At 41.7% G+C, this 23,594-nt stretch overlaps 1 protein-coding gene across 1 annotated transcript in view; it reads left to right on the top strand.

Moving 5' to 3' along the window:
* The window catches only part of TANC2 (tetratricopeptide repeat, ankyrin repeat and coiled-coil containing 2), a 193,527-nt gene that overhangs the window by 65,898 nt on the left and 104,035 nt on the right, over positions 1–23,594 (top strand). The window contains exons 4-5 of the mRNA XM_081837550.1: positions 51–122; positions 5,083–5,265. Of these exons, the coding sequence (XP_081693676.1) occupies positions 51–122; positions 5,083–5,265 (255 nt within the window). The remainder of the gene's footprint in view (positions 1–50; positions 123–5,082; positions 5,266–23,594) is intronic.

The following is a 23,594-nucleotide window of genomic DNA, read 5'->3' as shown; positions in this document are numbered from 1 at the left end:
AGATCTATCTGCCTTGCTGATTTACTTATGCTGTTTTGGTTCTCCTGCAGATGGAGGAAGCGAGGAACCATCAGACCGAAGGCAGGCAAGCATAGACTACTGTCAGAGCCATTCTGGGCAAGGTAAGTAAACCATGGATTTCCAGATATTACATATGCCTTGCAGAACCCATTTGTGATACTATATTTTAATGTATTTCAGTCTGCAGCGATGCACAATCTTTTTAGAAACGCCAAACATTTAAGGATGAAGATAGACTCCTGTGAATAGTTCTATGTATGTACTTCCGTTAAATGTGATTTAGACAAAATAATGTTCTGTTTCCTTGAATTAGTAGCCCCCACTTCTCCTTTTGTAGTGGGCTTTGTTGAGTATACTGTATTGGGAATAGTGAATACAAATATCCATAGCTGTTAGATAATGGGGTTTGATAATGCAGCAGCAGCTTTCTTCAGAGAAAATACCACATCAGAATGCTGTTCAGTTGGGCTGCTTCAAGAAATCAGTGGAAACATATTCTGAGCACCAACCTGCTTGCTCCACTAAATCAGATCTGTGCCAGCTGTTTGCATACTTCCTCTTTTGCTCCACCTGCAAAAAAATTCCACATTTATTTATTTTGAAGCATTTAAAATCCACTTGATAGTTTTAAGTTCTCTAAGCAGTAGACACTTTAATATTTCTAGGAAGTAATTACTCAAAATATGAAAGATGAACCTTCGTCTCATATCTTGAACAGAAATCTAATTAAATACCTGATAGAAAGTTATCTAATTTTCTGTCAGTAACTTATTAGATACACAGATTGTGGAATGTCTGTATTACAAGTAAGTTAGCAGACTGTGACATTGGAGATTACTTCATTTTTATTGTAGGTCTTCACTGTTCCAATCCAGAATATGACCACTTGGTCATTCTTGTGGCCCTACTTTGGGAAGAAGGGCAGGATAATAAATTTAATAAATACATTATAACAGTATTAGTGCTAATGCCTCTCTAAGGCGAGATAAGCCAATGGGTTGTACCCAGCAATGTCAGTTTGGTTTGTGCAGAAAATCTCATTGCACAAGGTGACCCTGTAGTGGAACAAGTTCAATGTTAACTCTCTTTAGTTTAGTAGTGCAGTGGTACCTCGGGTTACATACTCTTCAGGTTACATACACTTCAGATTACAGACTCTGCTAACCTCGGGTTAAGAACTTTGCTTCAGGATAAGAACAGAAATTGTGCAGTGGCGGTGCAGCGGCAGCAGGAGGCCCCATTAGCTAAAGTGGTGCTTCAGGTTAAGAACAGTTTCAGGTTAAGTACGGACCTCCAGAACGAATTAAGTTCTTAACCCAGGGTACCACTGTATGTTGGATAGATAGAGCCTATGCCTGTCTGTTGGGTTTTTTTTTTGCTTTTTTTTGTTTTTTTGTTTTTTACAATTGCTAATAAGTTCTCTAATCTAAATAGTTCTCTAAAATATATACAGGAGGCAATCTCCTCGTTATTGTTTGCATGGCTAAATAAACAGAGTATGGCTTTCCTTGGAGGAGAAGTAAAGAACGGAGAATGAGAGAAGTGGATGAGCAATTGAATCTGCAACACTTAAAAGGAAGGACTTGGAAATATATTTTATTTATTTATATAGGGATTTATATCCTGCCTTTCTAATGCACACAACTTACTCAGGGTGGCTTTCTGTAGTTGAAACCATAAACTCATAATAAAATAACAGTATATAAAACCAGGCAATGTGAGATAAGATAGGGACCTAATAAATAAAAATAAACATAATTGAATAAAACATTATACTGTAAGGCAAAACCTGCTGGGATAAAATTGAAGAGTCTTGCAGCTGTTGGAAGATGGCAAGAGAAGGGACCAGTTCAGCCTCATGGCACAAAGAGTTCTGCAGTTTCGGCATAGCTACTAAGGAGGCGCTTTCTCTAGTTCCTGTCAATTGTGCTTCCGCCATGAGTGAAACAAAGAAGAAGTCTGTCTGTCTGTTGGTTTGTTTAATTTGTATACCACCCTATACCTGCAGGTCTCATGGTGGTTCACAGGATAAAATCAGACTATAAAACCACAAAATAAAAAATAAAAACAGAAACAGAAACAACCCAATACCTCCCCCCAAACACATTTTAGGGAAGTTTTTAATGTTTGATGTTTATTGTATTTTTAATATTGGAAGCTGCCCAGAGTGGCTGGGGAAACCCAGCCAGATGGGCATGGTATAAATTATTATTATTATTAATTATTATTAAAAGGGCATAGGATGTCAGTCAACTAAAGGCCTGGTTATAGAGGAGCGTTTTTGCCTGGCGCCTAAAAGTGTATAATGAAGGTGCCAGGCAAACCTCCCTGGGGAGAGCATTCCACAGACGGGGAGCCACCGCAGAAAAGGCCCATTCTCATATTGCCACCTTCCAGAACTCTTGAGGAGGGGGCAAACGAAGAAGGGTCTTGGAAGATGATCTCAGGGTCCAGGTAGGTTCATATGGAAAGATCTGTGGAAGTGGACAGGATGAGATGGGAGGAATGGCCTCTAATGTATCCCTGATTCAAGCTGTTTAGGTCTCTAAAGTAATCACCAACACTTTGCATTGCGCCAAGAAACAGGTTGGCATTCAGTGCAGTTGCTGCAGGAGAGGCATGGCTGTCCACTTACATTCTTGTTGATGCATTCTGGACCAAGTGATGTGTCTGAATACTCTTCAAAGATAGGCTCATCTAGAGTGCATTGTGATAATCCAGTCTGTATATGATTAATGCACGTGTTGGCATGGCCAGGTATGATCTCTGCAGCAATAGGTGCAGTTAGTGGCTCAACCTAAGCCAGGTATAAGCACTCCTGACTGCAGCTGCCACCTGAACACACAGATGCTGAGTTAAATCCAGGAGCACCCCCAAACTGAACCTGGTTCTTAAGAGAAGTACTACCCCATACAAAGAATATTTAACGCCAGGTTCAGATTTTGTCCCTCCTGACCCAGAGCCTTGTCTGGATTACGTTTCAATTTATTAGCAGTTTTGCTGATTAAGCTTTTTACTGGTTTCACAAGTTAACCTTATTCCCTGTCCCAGTGGGTTGCTATTTGAACCTTGACTGGGTATCCAGTTGGTGCATTGACCAGAATTTGGCATGGTATGCACTGGCCTTAATTGGATGAATTCAAATGCTCAGTATTTCTTACTAATTTGTATCTGTGCCCAGAAGGCATTCATTTGAGGGATTGGGCACTGTTTCAGTTCTTCTGATCAAGGCAATCCAGATAAATGACCTACTGTGTGATGTGCTAGTCAGTGCTAAACCCACATTGGCAATGTACCATATTTTTCGCCCTATAGGGTGCACCGGCCCATAGGATGCACTTATTTTTTTGGGGGGGGGGGAATAAAGGGGAAAAAATTATTTCCTCCCCCGAGCCCCAAAAAGCAAAGAAGCCATGACAGCGAGCGGGATGGATCCTGCTCGCTGTCCTGGCTTCGTTTTTAGCCTCAGGGCCGGGGGTCCGGGAGTGAAGGCGAGGTTGCGCAACCTCGCCATCACTCTTGGAGCTTGTGGGGCTGGGGCTGGGGGAGGGGGAAGCCGGAGCTTCCCCAGACCCCAGAACGGGTCCGAGAGCGATGGCGAAGCTGTGCGCAGCTTCGCTATCGCTCCCGAAGCTTGCCGGGCTGGGGGGATAGCTTCCTGAAGCCTGGAGAGCGAGAGGGGTCGGTGCACACCGACGCCTCTCGCTCTCCAGGCTTCAGCGAAAGCCTGCATTTGCCCCATAGGACGCACACACATTTCCCCTTCATTTTTGGAGGGGAAAAAGTGCGTCCTATAGGGCGAAAAATATGGCAATTTATAAAACTGGCTCCCCAGGCTGAGAACAGGGATGTCCTGAAGGAAATCTGGCTTCTTTTTTATCATAGAGCCCACCTGAGAGCGCAAGGCTTTCACTATGGAAATGTAAAGATTTTCCAGTTTTTGATAGTTTTAGGACATTTCCCCACCTTGTCAAGGACCACCTTTCCTCAGAGGTAATATTTTGGGAGCCACATTAGGGTGAGTAGAGCCAGAGAGAAAACTAGAATCATAGGACTGTAGAGTTGGAAGAAACCCCAAAGGACATCTACTCCAGCCCCCCCTGCAATGCAGGAATCTCAGCTAAAGCACCCATGACAGATGGCCATCCAACCTCTGCTTAAGAACTTCCAAGGAAGGAGAGTTCAAAACCTCCCGAGGGAGACCGTTCCACTGTCGACCAGCTCTTACTGTCAGAAAGTTCTTCCTAATGTTTAGTCGGAATCTCCTTTCTTGTAACTTGAATGCGTTGGTTCAAGTCCAACCTTCCAGAGCAGGAGAAAACAAGCTTGCTCCATCTTCCATGTCACAGGCATTGAGATGTGATTTATGTGGAGATTGTTCAGTTTGGTTGTGTACTTTTGGATGTTTTATTTATTATGATTATTTTTATTAAGTTTATAATTATATAATTTCCCCCCATGTTGTAAAACAGTACAGTGGTACCTCGGGTTAAGTACTTAATTCGTTCCGGAGATCCGTTCTTAACCTGAAACTGATCTTAACCTGAAGCACCACTTTAGCTAATGGGGCCTCCCGCTGCCGCCACGCCGCCAGAGCACGATTTCTGTTCTCATCCTGAAGCAATGTTCTTAACCTGAAGCACTGTTTCTGGGTTAGCGAAGTCTGTAACCTGAAGCGTATGTAACCTGAAGCGTATGTAACCCGAGGTACCACCGTACAGTGGTACCTCTGGTTACGAACTTAATTCGTTCCGGAGGTCCGTTCTTAAGCTGAAACCATTCTTATCCTGAGGCGTGCTTTTGCTAATGGGGCCTCCCGCTGTGCGCGCACTTCTGGCGCACAAATTTCCATTCACATCCTAGGGCAGAGTTCACAAACAGGAGCAACTGCTTCCGGGTTAGTGGAGCTTGTAACCTGAAGCGTTCGTAACCAGAAGCATTCGCAACCAGAGGTACCGCTGTAATGGAAAGGTGGCATACAAATTTAAGGCTTTATGTGTGTATTTTAAACAAGGAGGCAATGCTTGGTTAATGATCTTTTATTTGTTATATTTCTCTCAGGTGGCAGCTCCACAGAGAACGACTGTGCTTTTGAACCAGAGTATGCTATCCCAACACTCCCAGTGCCTGAAGGTATGCAGCACATTCGGATTATGGAAGGCATGTCCCGCTCTCTCCCATCCTCCCCATTACTAACACATCAGTCTATCAGTGTTCGGCTCCAGCCCATGAAGAAATTAACTGGTAAGGAACTTACACGAGTTGAGTGAGTTTGAAATGTTGAATAAAGGTTGTTTCCACCATCCCACCGAAAACTTCCATGCAGTTTCTTTCCACAAAGCTCCACTGATAATCCCCCTTGTCTGAAATGGTACAAGTTGAGCAAGTTTGGGCTGTATGCAATATTCATGTTAGACGTCTTCTACAAACAAAACAAATCATATTGAGTACCTTGCAATATTTATAAAAAGTGGGATAGAAATCGACCTTTTCTTTCTCTGTTCAAAGAAGTCTCATGTTCTAGTGTGATCAAAAAAGAGAACAGGGATGCCATTGAGCTCCCATTGAGTTTTCTGGGATAACTAAATGGCCTATAATCTGGGACATACTTGAGGGTTCAGAAGTTGCTTCTCTCTCCACTCTCTCCAGGCCCTGGGACTTCCTGGTTCAGATATAGGGCATAGCCCCTTACAAGCCAGCTGTGTCCCTGGTTACAAGTCCTTTTCTTTCTCTCATATAAGCAAGCAGTTGTCATTCCTTTCTGTGATGGAACATAAGGAACTGCAGTTGCAGACAACATGGCTGTGGGGCGCAAAACTGTATGCCCTGGCCCTCTGAAATGGGTATGGCACTTCTCTGCACTCCTGGCTTGTATGAACAAAACAAAATAAGAGCCGAGTTTCTGAGGTGGAAATTTCCCACCCTTTATATAATTTCAGTAAAAGGTAAAGGTAAAGGGACCCCTGACCATTAGGTCCAGTCATGGCCGACTCTGGGGTTGCAGCGCTCATCTCGCTTTATTGGCCAAGGGAGCCGGCGTACAGCTTCCGGGTCATGTGGCCAGCATGACTAAGCCGCTTCTGGCAAGCCAGAGCAGCGCATGGAAACGCCGTTTACCTTCCCGCCGGAGTGGTACCTATTTATCTACTTGCACTTTGATGTACTTTCGAACTGCAAGTTGGCAGGAGCAGGGACCGAGCAGCGGGAGCTCACCCCTTTGCAGGGATTCGAACCGCCGACCTTCTGATTGGGAAGCCCTAGGCTCTGTGGTTTAACCCACAGCTCCACCCATGTCCCAGATATACTCAGACTTCACTCAAAAATATAATTCTTTATGTTCTGCTCAGGGCCTGAACCTGAGGTTATATTTGTAGGGAACAGAGGCAAAGGCCAGGTTTGGGAAAGCAGACATGGTCTCATATTTTGCTCCGTCTAAAGCAGAGGTGTGGAACATGTGGCCCTCAAGATTTTACTGGACCCTTAACTCTTTTCAGCCCCAATGAGCATAGCCAGTGGTCAGGGATGATGAGAGCTGTAGTCCAACAGCATCTAGGGGGCTGTAGCTTCTGATCTAAGATAATGGCGTCAGTGATGCTGGACAGGAAGTAAGGGCTAGAACTCTCAATTCCTTCCTCAGCTCTACTAGTCATACCTGACAGGGCTTGAATTAGTTGTTAATCAGGGCTGTCATGCAATAAAAGAAAACTTAATTGATTCATTGTTTGAGCTTTAGTTGATTAATCAATTTGCATAAATATGTATATTAATAATGCAGTACTTCTGAAAAAAGCTATCTTTTTAAAGATGATGCACTTATCTTACAGCAGACACCATGAGAGATGCTTCTGCTGCCACATCAGCTACAATATTTGTTAGTAGTTAAATTGATTATTATTTTTTAACCAAAGACACTAAAGTGCAAACAATATGAAAACCATCACAATTCTCATATACTTTATCTTAAATAATGGCAAGTATTTCTTTCTTCACATTTTCATGTGGTTGGTTTGGCCTTTTTTTGCAACCAATCTGAGCCAATATTTCAACAATGACAATTGATTAGTTTTTAAACTCACTTGTATTTCTTTATTTCACATAATTTATATACCACTTGATAGTTTAAAAATAACAATCTCAAAGTGGTTTACAAAAAGAATAAAGCAATATAAAATACCTTCCCAACCATCTCTACATGTGAATAAGAAGCAGCAGTTTATTGTTTCCTTTGTTATTCCCACCTGCATCCAGAATGGAAAGATGCCACAGTAACCATTAAATCTTTGACACCAGTTTGGCTACCCAACCTTTCATTTTTCTACTCTACCAGCCTATGCATTGTGTTGGCTGAGTCAAATAAAAATGCTTTACTTAATTGCATTTCGGGAAGAATATACATGGCCGTCTAACTGCCAGAGCAGATTATCTATTAGTGTGTTCTTCACTTGATGTCAAAACAAAAAATTCCTTCCAGTAGCACCTTAAAGACCAACTAAGTTAGTTCTAGGTATGAGCTTTCGTGTGCATGCACACTTCTTCAGATACAGATATCTGAAGAAGTGTGCATGCACACGAAAGCTCATACCTAGAACTAACTTAGTTGGTCTTTAAGGTGCTACTGGAAGGAATTTTTTGTTTTGACTATGACAGACCAACATGGCTACCTATCTGAAACTTCACTTGATGTGTTTTTGAAACAAAAAGTTATCCCAAGGTGGGAATCAGGATCCTAAAAACTTGTTTAAAAACCCACCACTATTTAAAATGTTAAAAACTAGAAGAGTAGCACATATCATTTCAGACCAATGATTCAAACAAAACAGTTAAATGTTATCACACATTGAAGCATAAAGCAAGTATGATGTACAGTCATACCTTGGGTTACAGACGCTTCAGGTTGTGTTTTTTCAGGTTGCGGACTGCTGAAACCCGGAAGTACTGGAACGGGTTACTTCCGGGTTTCAGCAGTCGCACATGCACAGAAGCGCTAAATCGCGCTTTGCGTATGTGCAGAAGCGCCGAATCGCAACCCGCGTGTGCACAGACGCGCTGCTGCAGGTTGCGAGCTCTGCGAGTTACAAACGTGCATCTTGCACGGATCACGTTCGCAAACTGAGTGTCCACTGTAATAGTGTTATTATTCCTGCTGTTCAGCCAGTGATTTCATAGTTATTTACAAATGTCAGTGATAAGGCAGTCACTTTCTTTTGGCTTACATGGTGTGACACAAAGGGAAAAGGGGTTGGGAGAGTGGAGGAGGGGAAAGCAGAGGTAGCTCCAAAAGTTGCTGGTTTTTCAGCAGAGTGGATGGAGAGGCGATGCAGTCCCATCTCTCTCTCTCTCTCTCTCTCTTTCTCTCTCTCTGTCTCTCTGTCTCCTATACCCTTATGGAATAGCTATTGTACATGACAGTTGAGGGAGGAGCCTGTTGGAGCTTGTTTTACAGCAGAGGCTGCCATTCAAAGAATAATTCAAATTCCAGCCCTTAATTTTTAAACAAAGGTGGATTGTAGTAAAAAGTTCTCTAAAACAATGAGGGAGACAAATTGAAATGGAGTTCCACAGTGACAAGGCCACGACTGAAAAAGCCCTGTTTATTATACCTGACAGTATGTCCAATATGGTGGACATATGAACATGGTCACTTGGTGATCTTAATGCCTGGGCATATTTAGGCTCAGGAAACTGTATAGGGTAGCTTCCTCCAGCCTAATCGCCTCCATATATTTTTGATAGCTCTCATCACTCCTGATGAGGCTAGTTTAGGGCATTAAAAAGGTCAAGAGCATTTAGTAGGCTCTGAAAACCCAACGTTCACAAGCGTCCATCAGCTGCATTCTGTACCAGAAGCTGCTGAACTGTCTTTAAAGGCAATTCTATGTAATGTACATCACCATAGTTTAATCGGGACATAACCAGGGTATGAGTAATTGAGATAAAGTACAGTGGTGCCCTGCAAGACGAATGCCTCGCAAGACGGAAAACCCGCTAGACGAAAGGGTTTTCCGTTTTGGAGGTGCTTTGCAAAACGAATTTCCCTATGGGCTTGCTTCGCAAGACGAAAATGTCTTGCGAGTTTTTCCGACTTTCCCCCCCTCCCCCCCTTTTTCTAAGCCGCTAAGCCGCTTATCAGCTGATCCGATAAGCCGCTAAAAGCCACTAAGCCGCTAATAGCGCTAATCCGCTAAGCCGTCAATGGGCTTGCTTTGCAAGATGAAAAAACCGCTAGACGAAGAGACTCGCGGAACGGATTAATTTCGTCTTGCGAGGCACCACTGTACACCATTTCCAAATAGGGCCTTGGACTGGTGTTCCACCCAAAGAAGGTAAATGACACTGCAGATGCTGCCTGTGCCTCCCCAGATAGCACTGAGTCCAGGAGGACCTCCAATCTGCAAATCTGAATGGTTCAGAGAGAGTGGAATCCAATCCAGAACCAGTTGCAGACCTCCATCTACATAGGCTGATCTTTCCTCCCACAGTATCACTGTCTTTTCAGAGTGGAGTTTCAGCAATTTAGCCCTCATCTATCCCAAAACTACCTCCAGATATCTGTTAGTAGGTGGAAATGAGAGGTAGAATTTAATGTTATCAGCATTATTCCAAAACTCCAGATGACTTCCTTTCCCACCAGTGGCTTCATGTAAAAAGCCTGGGGACAAGATGGCGCTCTGAGGCACCCTAAGGTACCATGAGGTAGAACAGAAGTCCTCTTGTGCCAACATCTGGATTCATCTTGCAAGGAAGAACCAGATCCACCACAGCATTCTGCTTCCCAGATTCACTCCAGCCAGATGAGCTAGAAATAGACCATGGTTGAGGCACCCAGGGAGAACCATCAGGACTGCACTCCTCCCAGTGTGGTGTAGTGGTTAAGAGCGGTAGTCTCGTAATCTGGGGAACTGGGTTCGCGTCTCCGCTCCTCCACATGCAGCTGCTGGGTGACCTTGGGCCAGTCACGCTTCTCTGAAGTCTCTCAGCCCCACTCACCTCACAGAGTGTTTGTTGTGGGGGAGGAAGGGAAAGGAGAATGTTAGCCGCTTTGAGACTCCTTAAAGGGAGTGAAAGGCGGGATATCAAATCCAAACTCTTCTTCTTCCCATTATCCACCAGTTCACCCAATGCTGCTGTTAGGATATTCCTTCAATCTTCTATTTTCCTGAACTTTCTTAAAAGAGACCAAATCTGTTCTTCCTCTGTAAAAGACCTGGGATGAGAATTATCCTAGTTGAGGCTTTTGGAATGTTGGAGTGTGGAATTGACACAACAGGATATATTTGACAACATTCTTCTTAATTCAGATTTCTCAGGTGTCCTACACTCCCTGAGTATCTCTGCAGTTTCAGGAAGTGTACTTAGGCTGGTAATTTTTTAATGATCTTTTTGTAGTTGTAGAAATAAATTAATATTTATAGAAAAAAAGATACTACTAAGAAGAAGAGAAGAAATGGGAAAACACTCCCCCCTCCTTAATCTGACTATAATTGAAATATAATTGAAATGTTGTACCTTTTGTGCTTCTCTGGATTCAGTAATCCTATCTAGCACATTGTAGCTTTTACTTAATTAAAATAAATGGAATTAGTTTATTTTATTTAGTAAATTATAAAGTACTTAAGCCTCATATTGACACTTTCCATTGGAGGTTTTCCCATCATGGTAAAACCATGTCAGACTAGAATTGGTGTAGAATTGCAAATCTTTTGGCTATCAAACAATAAACAAAGGTGTAAATTCATGCAGCCATTTCAATCCAATTTAGCTATTGTGATAGAAATGTTATGATTAATCCTCTCATAAAATGTTGTTGTTGTTTTTGGAATTAATTTTTTAATCCTGGTGTGGCCTGAAATTAATCAAAATGTGAATTTATAATCCCTACGTGTCCTATTTGTCAGATTTGTAACATAACCTTTCTGACACCCCCTCTGTCTGAAAAATAGTTTCGTCACTTGTGGCAACAATTGTCTATGATAGAAACTTTATTGGTCAATTTATAACCTAATTGGAGAGCTAATCTGGAGTTGTTAGATCACAGGAACCTGGGTCACATCTCTTTCACTGTGGGACCTTGAGCCAGTTACTAGTCCTGTCTTTCCTACCATAAGTGACTATTTTGAGAATCAAATGGGATAACTTATTACAGGCACCCCTGAGTTCCTTAGAGGAAGGTAAGGATACAAATTTGATAATACGAATAAAATATATTTGGTCACCGAATTAACTGTGCCCCTATGGAGAAGTTGTGAATCCAGGTTGCTGTGTTTGACAGAAAAATAAGGCAGGCCTACATGGTGCTTAGATTTTTAATGTTTCCATTTCTGTATTTTGTAACATATCCATAGACAAATTAATGGAGGATATGGCTATCAAGAGCTACAAGTCACGGTGGCCATATTAGCATCAGTACTGTAGCCAACTGCAGTATGCTTCTGAATCCCTGTTACTGGGGATCATGGATGGGAAAGTGCTACTGCTTGTGGGCTTCCTATGTGCATCTGGTTGGCCTCTGTGCAAAGAGAACTTTGGTCTGATCCAGCAGGGCTCTTCTTAATATTATTTTTAGGTATTCATAATATTCATACACTGCTTTTCAGCCAAGTTTGGCATCTAAGCTTGCTTCCAAGACCCACACAAAGATACAATATAAGTAGGATTATGTTCATGTGTGGGGAGGACATTCTGGAACCCTGATAATTGGTGATCCTGTTGGATTCTACACTCGTATTTCAAGAATTAGGGAGCAGAAGAAGCTGCAGATGGACTTAGGGTTGTCTGATGGTAAACGTGCCAACACAGAGAACTAGCCCATCTGAGAATACTGTACTTAATAGGCCAGAGGGTTAGCAGGCTGTCTTTGCAGGTTGAGCCAGGATGTCATAACGGAGGACAGGTTGGGTACATTTCTCTTCTTCACAGGCAAGATAAACCCATAATGCTATCTTGAATAAAAGGACTGCAGGGTGTCTTAGCTATCCCTGCCGAACCTGGAATGCAGCCAATTCCTTTGCCAAGCAACTCAGAGCCTTCAGAGAATTGTTGGGGGTGGAAACGGAGAGAGGCATAAAACACAAAAATAGTCTGCTGTGGGTGGAGTAATGCTCGATGAACATATAAGGTGTGTGGTTTTATGAAGAAACTGTGAAAGAGACTGCATCATGGCCCAAAGGCACAGGAATAAACCTGTAATTCTTAGCTACTTATCTTCACTTGCATGGTGCAAGAAACTCTTCTATCTTTCCTTCAAGATGTGTTTGTAAGGGTAACATACCATAGACAAATGGTTTGGAAAAATGCAGAATGGTTTGAGAGTCTAATGAGAAAGAGCAATATTGGGGAAAACAGCATTGCTATTGTCACAATTATTTTACAAGTATAGTGATACCTTGGACTCATAATGAAAGAAAATAGTGCAATGTGATTTTGTAGATCAAATGTGAGACTGATATTTTGGAAAGTCAAAAAACATCAAACATCATTTCCAAACACATAATATAGCCAGTTTCTTACCATTGTCTGGTTTGAGCATCTTGCCTAGGTTGAGGTTTTGTGGCTCTTGAATGTTGGAGACCTAAAGAAGGTTGCAGGGATATAAGATACCAACCACTCTAAAACAAACATGGGAGCAAGGAGCTGTCCTGCCTTTAAAACAGAAATGTGTATTTTATTAATTCCATTTGGGAGTTTTAATCTGGTGCGTCTGTAATAGTAGGGATAGAGAAACAATATATTGTTGGACTATAGCTCCCATAATTCCTGGAGACTACAGGTTCCCTCAGCCATGATATAAACACACACACAAAAAATTAACAATATACACACACACACACACACACACACACACACACACGTATATATACAACAAGAATGATATGTTAGAATATTGATGCTATACCTGCTCTACTTGCTATCCTGGCTGTCGCATTCTGTACTACTTGAAGTTTCTGAATTGTCTTCCGGGACAGCTCCTCATTAAGCTCCTAGCTTGTGTAAAGGTGTATTTAGTTGTAAAGCAACATGTTCTGATTGGTATGGTAACCAGTTAAGGTGTGTACTTGCTTTGGAAATACAGTGGTACCTTGGGTTAAGTACTTAATTCGTTCCGGAGGTCCGTTCTTAACCTGAAACTGTTCTTAACCTGAAGCACCACTTTAGCCAATTGGGCCTCCTGCTGCCGCCGCGCCACTGGAGCATGATTTCTGTTCTCATCCTGAAGCAAAATTCTTAACCCGAGGTAATATTTCTGGGTTAGTGGAGTCTGTAACCTGAAGCGTATGTAACCCGAGGTACCACTGTATATGAATTTCAAATTGGAAAATTTGAGTTAAATTACTTTGTTTGTCTTCCCCCTCACATCTGGTGGTTGTGACCTAATGTTTGGAGTAAGCGTTGCTACTCCCCTCCCTGGCTCCTGCTGAAGAGCCCCAAGGATGGCCGTAGCCTCTGTCACCTCCAGATACCCCAAGCAGCTGCTGTGGAGTCATGGGCTATGTAGAGAGCCAGCACAGAACTGCAGGGGAGTTTGTGAGGAGGAGACAGGGCAGAGCAGCAGTGGCAGGCTGAAAAGGGAGTCGCAACAAGCTGGTAGGGAGGTGAGGAGATGGCAAGCAGAGGACAAGCAGGTTCCTGTGAGTGGAGGAGTGCAGGAGCCAGATCAAAATCTTGAGTGAGGAGGAAGGCAAAGGAGTAGAGTGGAATGTAGAGGAGAATTGGCAGCTGGAAGAAAGAGACATGGAGGAAGAAGGCAGGACAGGTGGCATTGAGCCAGAGATGCCAGAGGAAGAGGAGAGAGATCAGGTAAGTGGGGGGGTAAAGAGGATTATTGGTGGAGTCGGGAGTAGCCTCTTGCAGGAGAGAAAATGAATCCCAGGACCAACCTGTGAAAGGGCCAACTGTGAGAAAGCAAGAGATAGTATGGGGCAAAGCAATGTGGTGATGGGAATACCTTTTGGAGGTGGTCCTCAGCCCTGTTGAGAGGATTGAGGAGAAGCACATCAAAACTTTTCAGAAAAGGTGCTACAGGCAGAAGCAAGACATCTCTTCCCCTCCCAAAAATTATGAAATAGACGTCAGTGGGGGCCCCCCTCCTTTCCCAAGCTGCTTCTTCTTGCCAATCACATTTGGATTAGTATATTTTTATGTTAACAGAAACTGTCAAACTCGTACTAGTGTCGCATGTGTTTTTTTTTTCTGGCATGAGGTTGAGGAGTGGCTGTTTGTGATGCCGCTGTTGCCCAAACACACCATAGTGATTTAAATTAATCATTTAAATCAACCATTTAAATCGTTTGCGTTTCAAGCAACTCATCCTGATCAATTATTAGGATCATTATGTCTTGCCGGTTTCTGATCCCAGCTGTTGCCTTTCGTGTGCGTAAGATCCACTCTGTGCTTGCCATCATTGTAGCAGAGTAGGAACCCAGCAATGGCTCTTGAAGAGGCTTGCAGCTGACACCTGGGGTGGGTTATCCCAGGATTGGAGTTGAGTCTCCAGCCAACCCTCTGACATGCTGAGCTGCTCTTAGTCCTGTTTTCTGTTCCAAACATATGATTGATAGAATCCTAATTCTCAGCCAAACGTTTTTCTCCCTTTTCCTTGCCTAACCACTGCAAGAGGAGCCTTTGTGTTATTTCAGTGTTACTGCTGCTACTGCAGTATTCCCAGTGCAAACAGTTTTTCTTTTTGAGGTGATTATGCATGTGACAATTTGTTGTGACTGAAAATGAAGGCTGCACAGACATGCAATAGAGAGAAGGTAAGTGTTAAAGGGTTTATTGCTTTTTAATATAAACCATTCCCGGAATCCATGTCACAGTTCCTTACATGGTAGTGCTTTTTTTCTGTAAGTTGCCATGACAACAGCAGCACTGCACCATTCATCAGCTCTGGACTGGGTTGCATTGCTAGCCTTCGTGTTACTCCTGAATGTTAAGGAGCATATCAGTGAATCATTCACTTGGTATACTGCGACATTACCTTCATGTCCCTTCTGTAATTTACTCCGACAAGGGGTAGGACAAATTAAAGTGCGCCATAGAGAGATTCCGTATGAAAATACTTAATTTAACCCCCAGGGAGCTGCAGAGTCTACTACTTGTGTGGTAGTCTAGAGAAGAAGGGTTATTTTGTGCTAAAGGACTTAATAGCGAGAGAAGCTTAGCATTTATGTCAGCTCTCCCGAAATTGACCTTGAATTGGCTTTCCTTGCTCACCCAGAAAATGCAAGCACTGTAGGGAGATTGGCTTTTGGGATCAAACCTCACAAGACACGTAACATCACACTGATGCTGTCAGCAGTGATATGGATCTAGCGGCAAACAAACCAAGAGGGTGGATTGCTGGCAACATTGCCTGTGAAAGAGCAGGTTTTTTGTCTTACTGGCAGAAAGATTGCATTCTATCGACTAATGGGGAGGAAGAACTGAACCCTGTAAGTATATGGGGAGGGAAATTTGCATCTTGCATGTACTCTAGCTGAATTTTTTTTATTAATATTTTCAGGCCTGCTTCAAACATTAAAAAAATATATCATTGCAGCAAAAGGGTTTTTGTCTCTTGAAAACTCTTGTCACAGAAACCATCAAGAGGCTGCTGTTGTGAATCAGAGGTGTTGTTCTGAGATTTCTAATTGCTTGCTTACAGCTCTTATATAATGTATTTAGTATTGCCTTTTAAAATAAGATGTTCGCTTTTACATTGAACTAGTGAAAATCTATGTTATAGTAATATTATTTTCTTTACCTTAATAGAGTATTACTAGTTGCATTATTTTCTTGCTTTAAGCTGTTGAAGATCCTATTACTTGGAACATGGTATCTAATAGATTGCTGCTGCATTCAAAGATGTTTTTCAGTTCATGTTTTAATATATGGCTGGATTATGAAACCTGCGGCTCCCAAGAGATTTTCACCACCCACAAAGGAAAAAAATAGACTTGCCACTTGCAGAAGTTGTTTATGTACTAATAAGCTACTCCAATGTCAAGAAATGCAGCCAAGGTTATGTGTTCTAGATTTTATTGCTAGAAACAGTAAATGATTTCATTTAGCATAACTGTTTACAAATTTTGAGTGCAGTGCAAAACACGAGTAGCAATTTTCGCATTTTCAAACCAATGTATTTAGGTGTTTTTTTAAAAAAAATATTTTGTTGAATTGGAATCTTCCTTGTTTGTGAACTAGACAATACATAAAAGTATGTATTGAATTTTCAGGAAAAAATTATGAAAATACATAATGTTCCCCTTCTGAGCCTATTCTGGTATATTTGCTTGGAATAATATTTAAATGTGTAAAGTAGCTTGAGAGATAGGTCAGGTCAAGTGAATATAAATTTTATAACTTGTTTAAAGATGGGGGAACCTTGGACTTTAGCCTTAAAACTTAACTATAGAACTAAGCAAAAGCTGTTTGGCTTGCTGCTCATTTGAGCTCGTTAGGTTTGCAGCTTTAAGCCAACTGACATGGAGAGAGAGTCCCTTGAAATCAGTATGGCATTTTCTTATACGTACATTGCTGGAGTGAATTAATTTTATTTCTTGTCTTCACATTAAATAATTTTTCCTCTTTGGGATGTTATGTAAACATTTTGCCCTTCAAAATTAAGACGCTACCTCTGTGAATTACTAATGATAGAAGTGCAACTTGAGTTGAAGGAATTTGGAATATAACCTCAGTTCAAAATGCAATGCAACTCCAGTGCAAGGTGAACCGAAATTGTGTCAAATTTGGGCCTAGGCTCATACTGGAGTTCACTCAGAATCATCACCACTCCTGCTAACCAGAAGTAGACATACCTGGCTATGGGGTGGGGGCAGCAGCAGCAGCAAAACCTCTCCTCCTGGCATAGTATGAAAGTGGAAGGCTTGGAAAACTTTTATATATGAGATACTGCTTCCTTCCCTGCCCTTTGGCTCTTTGGCAAGCAGCTCATCCAGACGTCTGCTTTACCTCTAGACCTGGGCAGGTAATCTCCATCACCAATTGACGTATAAAGGTAAAGGGACCCCTGACCATTAGATCCAGTCGTGGCCGACTCTGAGGTTGTGGCGCTCATCTCGCTTTATTGGCCGAGGGAGCCGGCGTACAGCTTCCGGGTCATGTGGCCAGCATGACTAAGCTGCTTCTGGCGAATCAGAGCAGCGCACAGAAATGGCGTTTACCTTCCCACCTATTTATCTACTTGCACTTTGACGTGCTTTTGAACTGCTAGGTTGGCAGGAGCAGGGACCAAACAACGGGAGTTCACCCCGTCGCGGGGATTCGAACCTCCGTCCTTCTGATCTGCAAGTCCTAGGCTCTGTGGTTTAACCCACAGCACCACCCGCGTCCCACACAATTGATGTATACATTGTGATGTAAATGAGCACCACAATGGCACTACAATGGTAAATGAGGTAGCCACAAAATTGATGGAACAGTGAGGAAATTTTTCTTCACAACTGCCGTGTCTATCCAGATGGCCAGTTATTTGGCATGCACATCAGCCTTCTCTGAGGAAAAACTCGTCTTGTTCCTGAACCACCTGCCTCAAGGGAAGGAAGCATTTCAACTTGTGAAACAAGTAAATGCAAAAATCCGTGTCACCGACTGTTGGTCCAAAATGATTGCCAGAGTTGTGTGTCTCCATGGACACTTGTGTCTACTTTCCTAGTCCCAGATACTGGCAGTTTGGTCTCATATCAAGGACCTTCCATTTGATGACAGAGATTGTTTTGTGACAAGTCTGATGGAGTAAGTCCAGAAATAGAAGTCAACAGCACTGTCAGTGTGTCTCTTACAAAATTCCAGTAATTCTCTTAAATCCCACTTCTAGTTTCATGGTCTCTGCCCAATGCCAGAGTCTAAAGTCACTTAACAAACCCCCCTCATTGCATTGGGCTAACAACTTTGGGTCTTGGAGGTGTATCTGTTCTGATCTATTTAGTAATTCTCCTCCTCATCTTGTAGCATCTGAAAGTCTACCACATTTGTTATGGCATAAGCTTTGTGGACTGGAGTTCACTTTTATCAGATGCATATAGCAGTGTCCTCAGTTGGCTATGTGTATACATGGTTGTAGAGGGGGGCGAAAATGTAAATGTTGAAGTTACATGACAATGAAATGTCGAAAAGCAGGTTCCCAGCAATCCAGTTAGAGCTAAACAGGATGCAAAATAAGCACAGTGATCATCCGTTGCATATCATGCTAGTACTGGGCTGAAGTATTTGCCCCAGACTTTTTTCAACATTTTTGAGTGGTGAAATCTCAGAACCTTCAGGTTGAGGTTTGGGCAAATAAGGTAGGTTCCCACCTGAGGGTTCTCCCTTCTTCTTCTCCACCCCCCTTCTTCTGTCTTTCTCTCTCAATAGAGGAAAAAATCCTTATGGTTGCTTCTGATAAATACTAGACTGTCAGCAGCCCTGTAGCATTCCCTTCTAATATGGGACAAAATTCCCCTATGGGGATGATGCTGTATCACTCTTTTGGGGGAAAGGTGGCTGCCACCAGTGGGTCCTGGTGCAGACAGAAATATGCAATAGGTTTCTGGATGAGGCATATAACCTGTTTTTTAGAATTGGCCATGCTGTTGATTATTGATTTTGTAAGAAAGGAATAGACAAGTAAAATGCCTAGCACAAGGATGTCAAAAGTAAAGTTCACTCTGTTGTATGCGACAATCAGCCATGACTTTCAGTCCATCAAGGCTTGATAAGCCCAATTTTTGGCTCCGTGCTGGCCACAAACTACCGCATACAAATTTGATATACTTGTGCTAGACAATTTTAAGAGGGTTATGTATTTTTACAATATATGTTGAGGACATTGAATGTATCATGTGAGGACTGAGCTTTATTTATATATTATTACAGTTATATCCCACTTTTCCTCCAAGGAGTACATGGTGGTGGATATACTTCACCACCACTCAGTTTCTTGTGATGTAGATGAAGCTAAGAGACGGTGACTGGCTCAAGGTCAGGTCACCCACGGAGCTTCATGGTTGCGTGAGGATTTGAATCCTTATCTCCCAGGCCCTGGTTCAATACTTTAACCACTACACTCACACTTCACAGGCCTCATTTAGCCAAATTTCTTTAGGAAGAGTTTCTGCTTGGCTCTTCTTATGTATGCTCTGATCCATATGATCTCTACCTCTTGTAAACAAATATTATTATTCCCCCCCCCAGTAGAAGTGATTTTTATTTACAACACCGGCAAGAAAGCATTCTAGCAAGTTCTGCAACGCAGTGGGAATCCCTGTATCTTTCAGTAGAGTCATAGCTGGTTATGTAAGGCAGGAAGCAATTTGCTCTTGTGTACAAAATTAAAGCACACACACACACACACCTTGCTTTCTGTATTGGAGAAACAAAAAAGAAAACAATATTTTCAAGGGATCTGCTTTAACTAGCTTGGCAGGCTTTGTCAGTGGTGCATATTTTATTTGTTTTATGTAAATACTCTTTCCCAGCTTGTTCTTCTGATGGTTTCAAAGTATTAGTTCCTTAAGAAAAAAGGTCAAGGCAGGCCACTTACATGAGAGAGCAGAATATTCTGTGGTGTGCCATAACCCATGTGCTGGATTATTACTTTCTTCAGTAAGCGCAGCTACAGCAGCAGCAGCCATGTCTTGACCATGAAGGGGACAAGAGGGAGAGAAAAATATCACCAGACCTAGATGTATGGAACCTACCAATGGCAGCAGTTAGGTGAGATGGGAGGATTGGTTGCAGGTCAGAGGATCAGGGTTGCAGGACCTCCAAAAGCTCTGAGGTTGACAACTTTGTCTAATGAATGTCAGAGTTAGACAGAACTTCGTTGGTATAAGATCTGAATTCCAAGTCAGGCTCTGCTTTCTTGGGTGAGTGAAGAATGCATCCTTACTCTTGTACCCCTGTGGTACTAGTGACACCTTGGTAGATCTTCTGGCATCTCTGTTAAATGGAGATAAGTGATAGGACAGTCATTCTGGTTGTCTGTCCAGGTAGACAGTGATAGTGGATCCAAGTTTTGTGCCCATATGCATTTTACTGATCCTGCACTCTTCCGTTTTATAATGGGCGCTCTGTACTGGTTCAGGGTGGCTGTGAAGCTACTCTGTGCTGGCCTTGTAGTGGTCAGTACTGAAGCCTTTTGTAGGCCCAGACAAAATGCTTTCCTCTCCCCTGCAGGATACAAGAGAGGGAAGTGAATAAAAGACTCCAGTAATTTCCATTTTTGTTATAATTGAGTTTTATAATGGAAAACCAAGATGAGCTTTTAAAAGCAGAAAAACATGATATTCTTAAACAATGATTTTGACTACAGTATTTTGCATTGGGCTGTGCTTACAAATATTAAGTATCCAATGATCCATTTCTGATTTTCCCCCAAAGGGGTGAATATATGAGTTTGTCCATGCATACATGTTCCAGAAATTGTATTTACTGGGTGTGTAACCTAAGAATCACTGGCCTATAAAAAAACAGAAACCAAGAGAGAAGACTTCTTTAAATAGAATTGATCAGCTAGAGGGTCTTGTGGTTAGGTACTGTGAATATATATATATAGAGAGAGAGAGAGGTTGAATCTCATAACTTCAGAGTTAATTTCAACATTTACTTGGTTTCTTTGAATAAATATAGCATGCAGTGGCAGGTTTATTTTCAGCTTGAGTCTTTTAATGGAGTAACTTGCGAAAGCTGTCCATACGCCTGACTTCTGTCTTGTGATATTCCACATTAGCTGCATATTTTTAGAATCATTTTAGGCTGTAATTCCTGTAGGAGTGAAAGTGTCTCCTCCTTTTGTTCCTACAGAAACAAGAGTACTTTTAATAGCAGGCATGGTGAGTTATGGAACGATTGTGTTTTGTTTAATGCAGTTCCTTTGCAGTAGTCTCTCAGAGTCAAAAAGAATTCTAAGAATATATAGTATACCGTAATTTAGCTATGGTCAGTATCTTAAGCTTTGATACATTTGTATTATAGACCTTGACATATAGATGTTATAGAACAGGATGTATAGTTTTGTGATACAAATGAGTCAGTGTTTGAGAAGTCCTGACAGATTCAAAGATTTCTGAGGTTTTAAAAAACATTATGAGCTTGGATGTCATTTGGATTTTATTTTGTGTTTTTCCCATCAGGCTTTCAGATAATGCCACTTCAATCCCCGAGGGTTACCAAATATATAAAATGAAAGCTGGGATTCTACTAAAGAATTCATTTGTTACATAAATGTGCTTTGTACATATGTAAATGTGCCTCCAGATATGTTAACCAACCCTCATCTCACCAAAAATTCAGAAAAACAGAGGCAGTAAATACCCTAAGTCAAACAAATGCAGTGCTCTGTCTCTTTCCTTGAAAGGTAGAATGGTTCCCTAAACATAGTTTTGTCATGTTGGCATTCAGAACGCAAGTGATATTTTTCAGCATTTAACAGTGTTGTGTAAGTTGGCCCTTAGGGTGGATTGTTAGAAAACTGAGCGCACTACAATAGACATGGGTCATTGTTCTGTCTTCGAGATCATATTTTCGGTAGAACATAGTCCTGTTCTTTAATAGCTTAGACCATAATATGGCGCAATACTTACACCCTAAGTAAGGCCTGTCCGCTCCTCTATCTTTCCTTTCCAGAAAATTCAAGGACAGACTTGTTCTCTGTCCAGGATATCCCTTTCAAATAAACCACCAGGACTTGTGGAGGGGCAAATTCTAAGCACCGAAGGTGGAAAGGTTGTATCTGATCCAGTAGAGTTGCATGTCCCCCTGAACATCAAGATGTTGATCTAATTACCATGATAGAACGACCGTGAATTCTCACCCTCCTTGCTGGTGGAAGAATAGGGGACATTAAAACTTCTACTGTTATCATGGAGATCCTAGCTTTCAATATTTGTACTTCAGTTTGCTGTACCTGTTGTGTCTGGAGTGTCTGCACCATGCCTGGACCTGCCAAGTCACCCGAAGAGTTATTTGTCTTATTTATGCTCAGGACCAGTTTGCTGCAGCCTGGCAAACTGTCAGAGCTAAACCGTATGTAAGTGTCAAATGGGAATCAGTAGCAGGGAACCAGAGTAGTCACTGTGAATTTTTGTCCCCATGAATTTGTCAAAAACCTGTTTGAAAAGCCATCTAGGTAGGATCCTTAACCACAGTCTTTGTAAACCCCACAGTATACCATACTCAGGGGTATAGAGCTTCTGCATACAGTGGTACCTCGGGTTGAGTACTTAATTCGTTCCAGAGGTCCATTCTTAACCTGAAACTGTTCTTAACCTGAAGCACCACTTTAGCTAATGGGGTCTCCCGCTGCTGCCGCGCCGCCGGAGCACAATTTCTGTTTTCATCCTGAAGCAAAGTTCTTAACCTGAAGTACTATTTCTGAGTTAGTGGAGTCTGTAACCTGAAGCGTATGTAACCTGAAGCATATGTAACCTGAGGTACCACTGTATAGAGGTTCCATTGAGATACACTAGCTAGTAATCACCAAGAGACCAAATCAGTGGTCCTGGGCAGATTGTCAGAGATATACATCTTCTGAAATGGAGATTCCATTAAGTCACCTAAACCATCACTCACTAGAAGCTTGTCAAAGACTGTTCATTCCCGTTTTACAGTATCTTGGAGGCTGGGACAAAGAACCAGTTATCAGCTGAAAGCCATCATCTATATTCCTATCAGAGCCAACCTTAAATGTACTACAAAGACCTACTAAGATTACTGTATTATGCATCAGATGAAGTGTTTTTTGGTCCACAAAAAAACACACCCAAAAGCCTGTGCTGCAATTATTCTGTTAAATGTACTGCAAGACTCTATGCTGTGTTTGTTACAACAGACTTAACAAGAGTTACGCAACATTACATACCGCTGGAATGTATATTGTATGTACGATTAGCAAAAGTTCTTGTTGACTGGGAGATTTTGTGGATTTATTTTGCAAGACTGTCACATATGAGTGAACAGTTCTTGGGTATTTATTATTGGGTGTTTATTTCTTCTTTATGCCATAATGTGAAAGTGCAGCTTTTAGCTGAAACTGAAGTATTAAGTGAATTGATTTCTTCAGGGCAGAATACATAAGATGGGTAGGTGTAAGCCGCCCAGAGTGGCTTGGGAAACCCAGCCGGAACGATGGGCTATAAATAATAAAATTACTATTACTATTACTATTACTATTACTATTACTATTACTATTACTATTACTATTACTATTACTACTGTGTGTTTCCTTATCTCTGGTGCCTGGTGAACAGCAGTATATCCCCACAAATGAAAAATAAAACCATGTATAATTAGAATTTTCTAATGGTACACAAAAATGCAGAAATTAAAAGTAGAATCCCAGATATTTGATTTTTGTGTTCATATTTTATAAGCTTAGCCTGGAGTTTATTAGACTACTTCTAGGACTAAAATCATTTGTGAAAAATAGGCAGTTCTCTATTTAAAAGAGCCTAGCCTTTCAATAGTCAAGATGCTACTTCCTCTAATAGTGGGTGACTTACCATGGAGATAACATACATACATGCAATAAACATTAAATAAGGTATGTTTAGAATAATTTAAAATTGGAAGTCATTTGAAAAATCATGACTATCCAAAGA

Source organism: Podarcis erhardii (assembly GCF_964252035.2).
Source record: "Podarcis erhardii genome assembly, chromosome: 13".
NCBI lineage: Eukaryota > Metazoa > Chordata > Lepidosauria > Squamata > Lacertidae > Podarcis > Podarcis erhardii.
The sequence above is the reverse complement of the archived record's forward strand: the minus strand, read 5'-3'. Positions and strand labels throughout refer to the sequence as shown.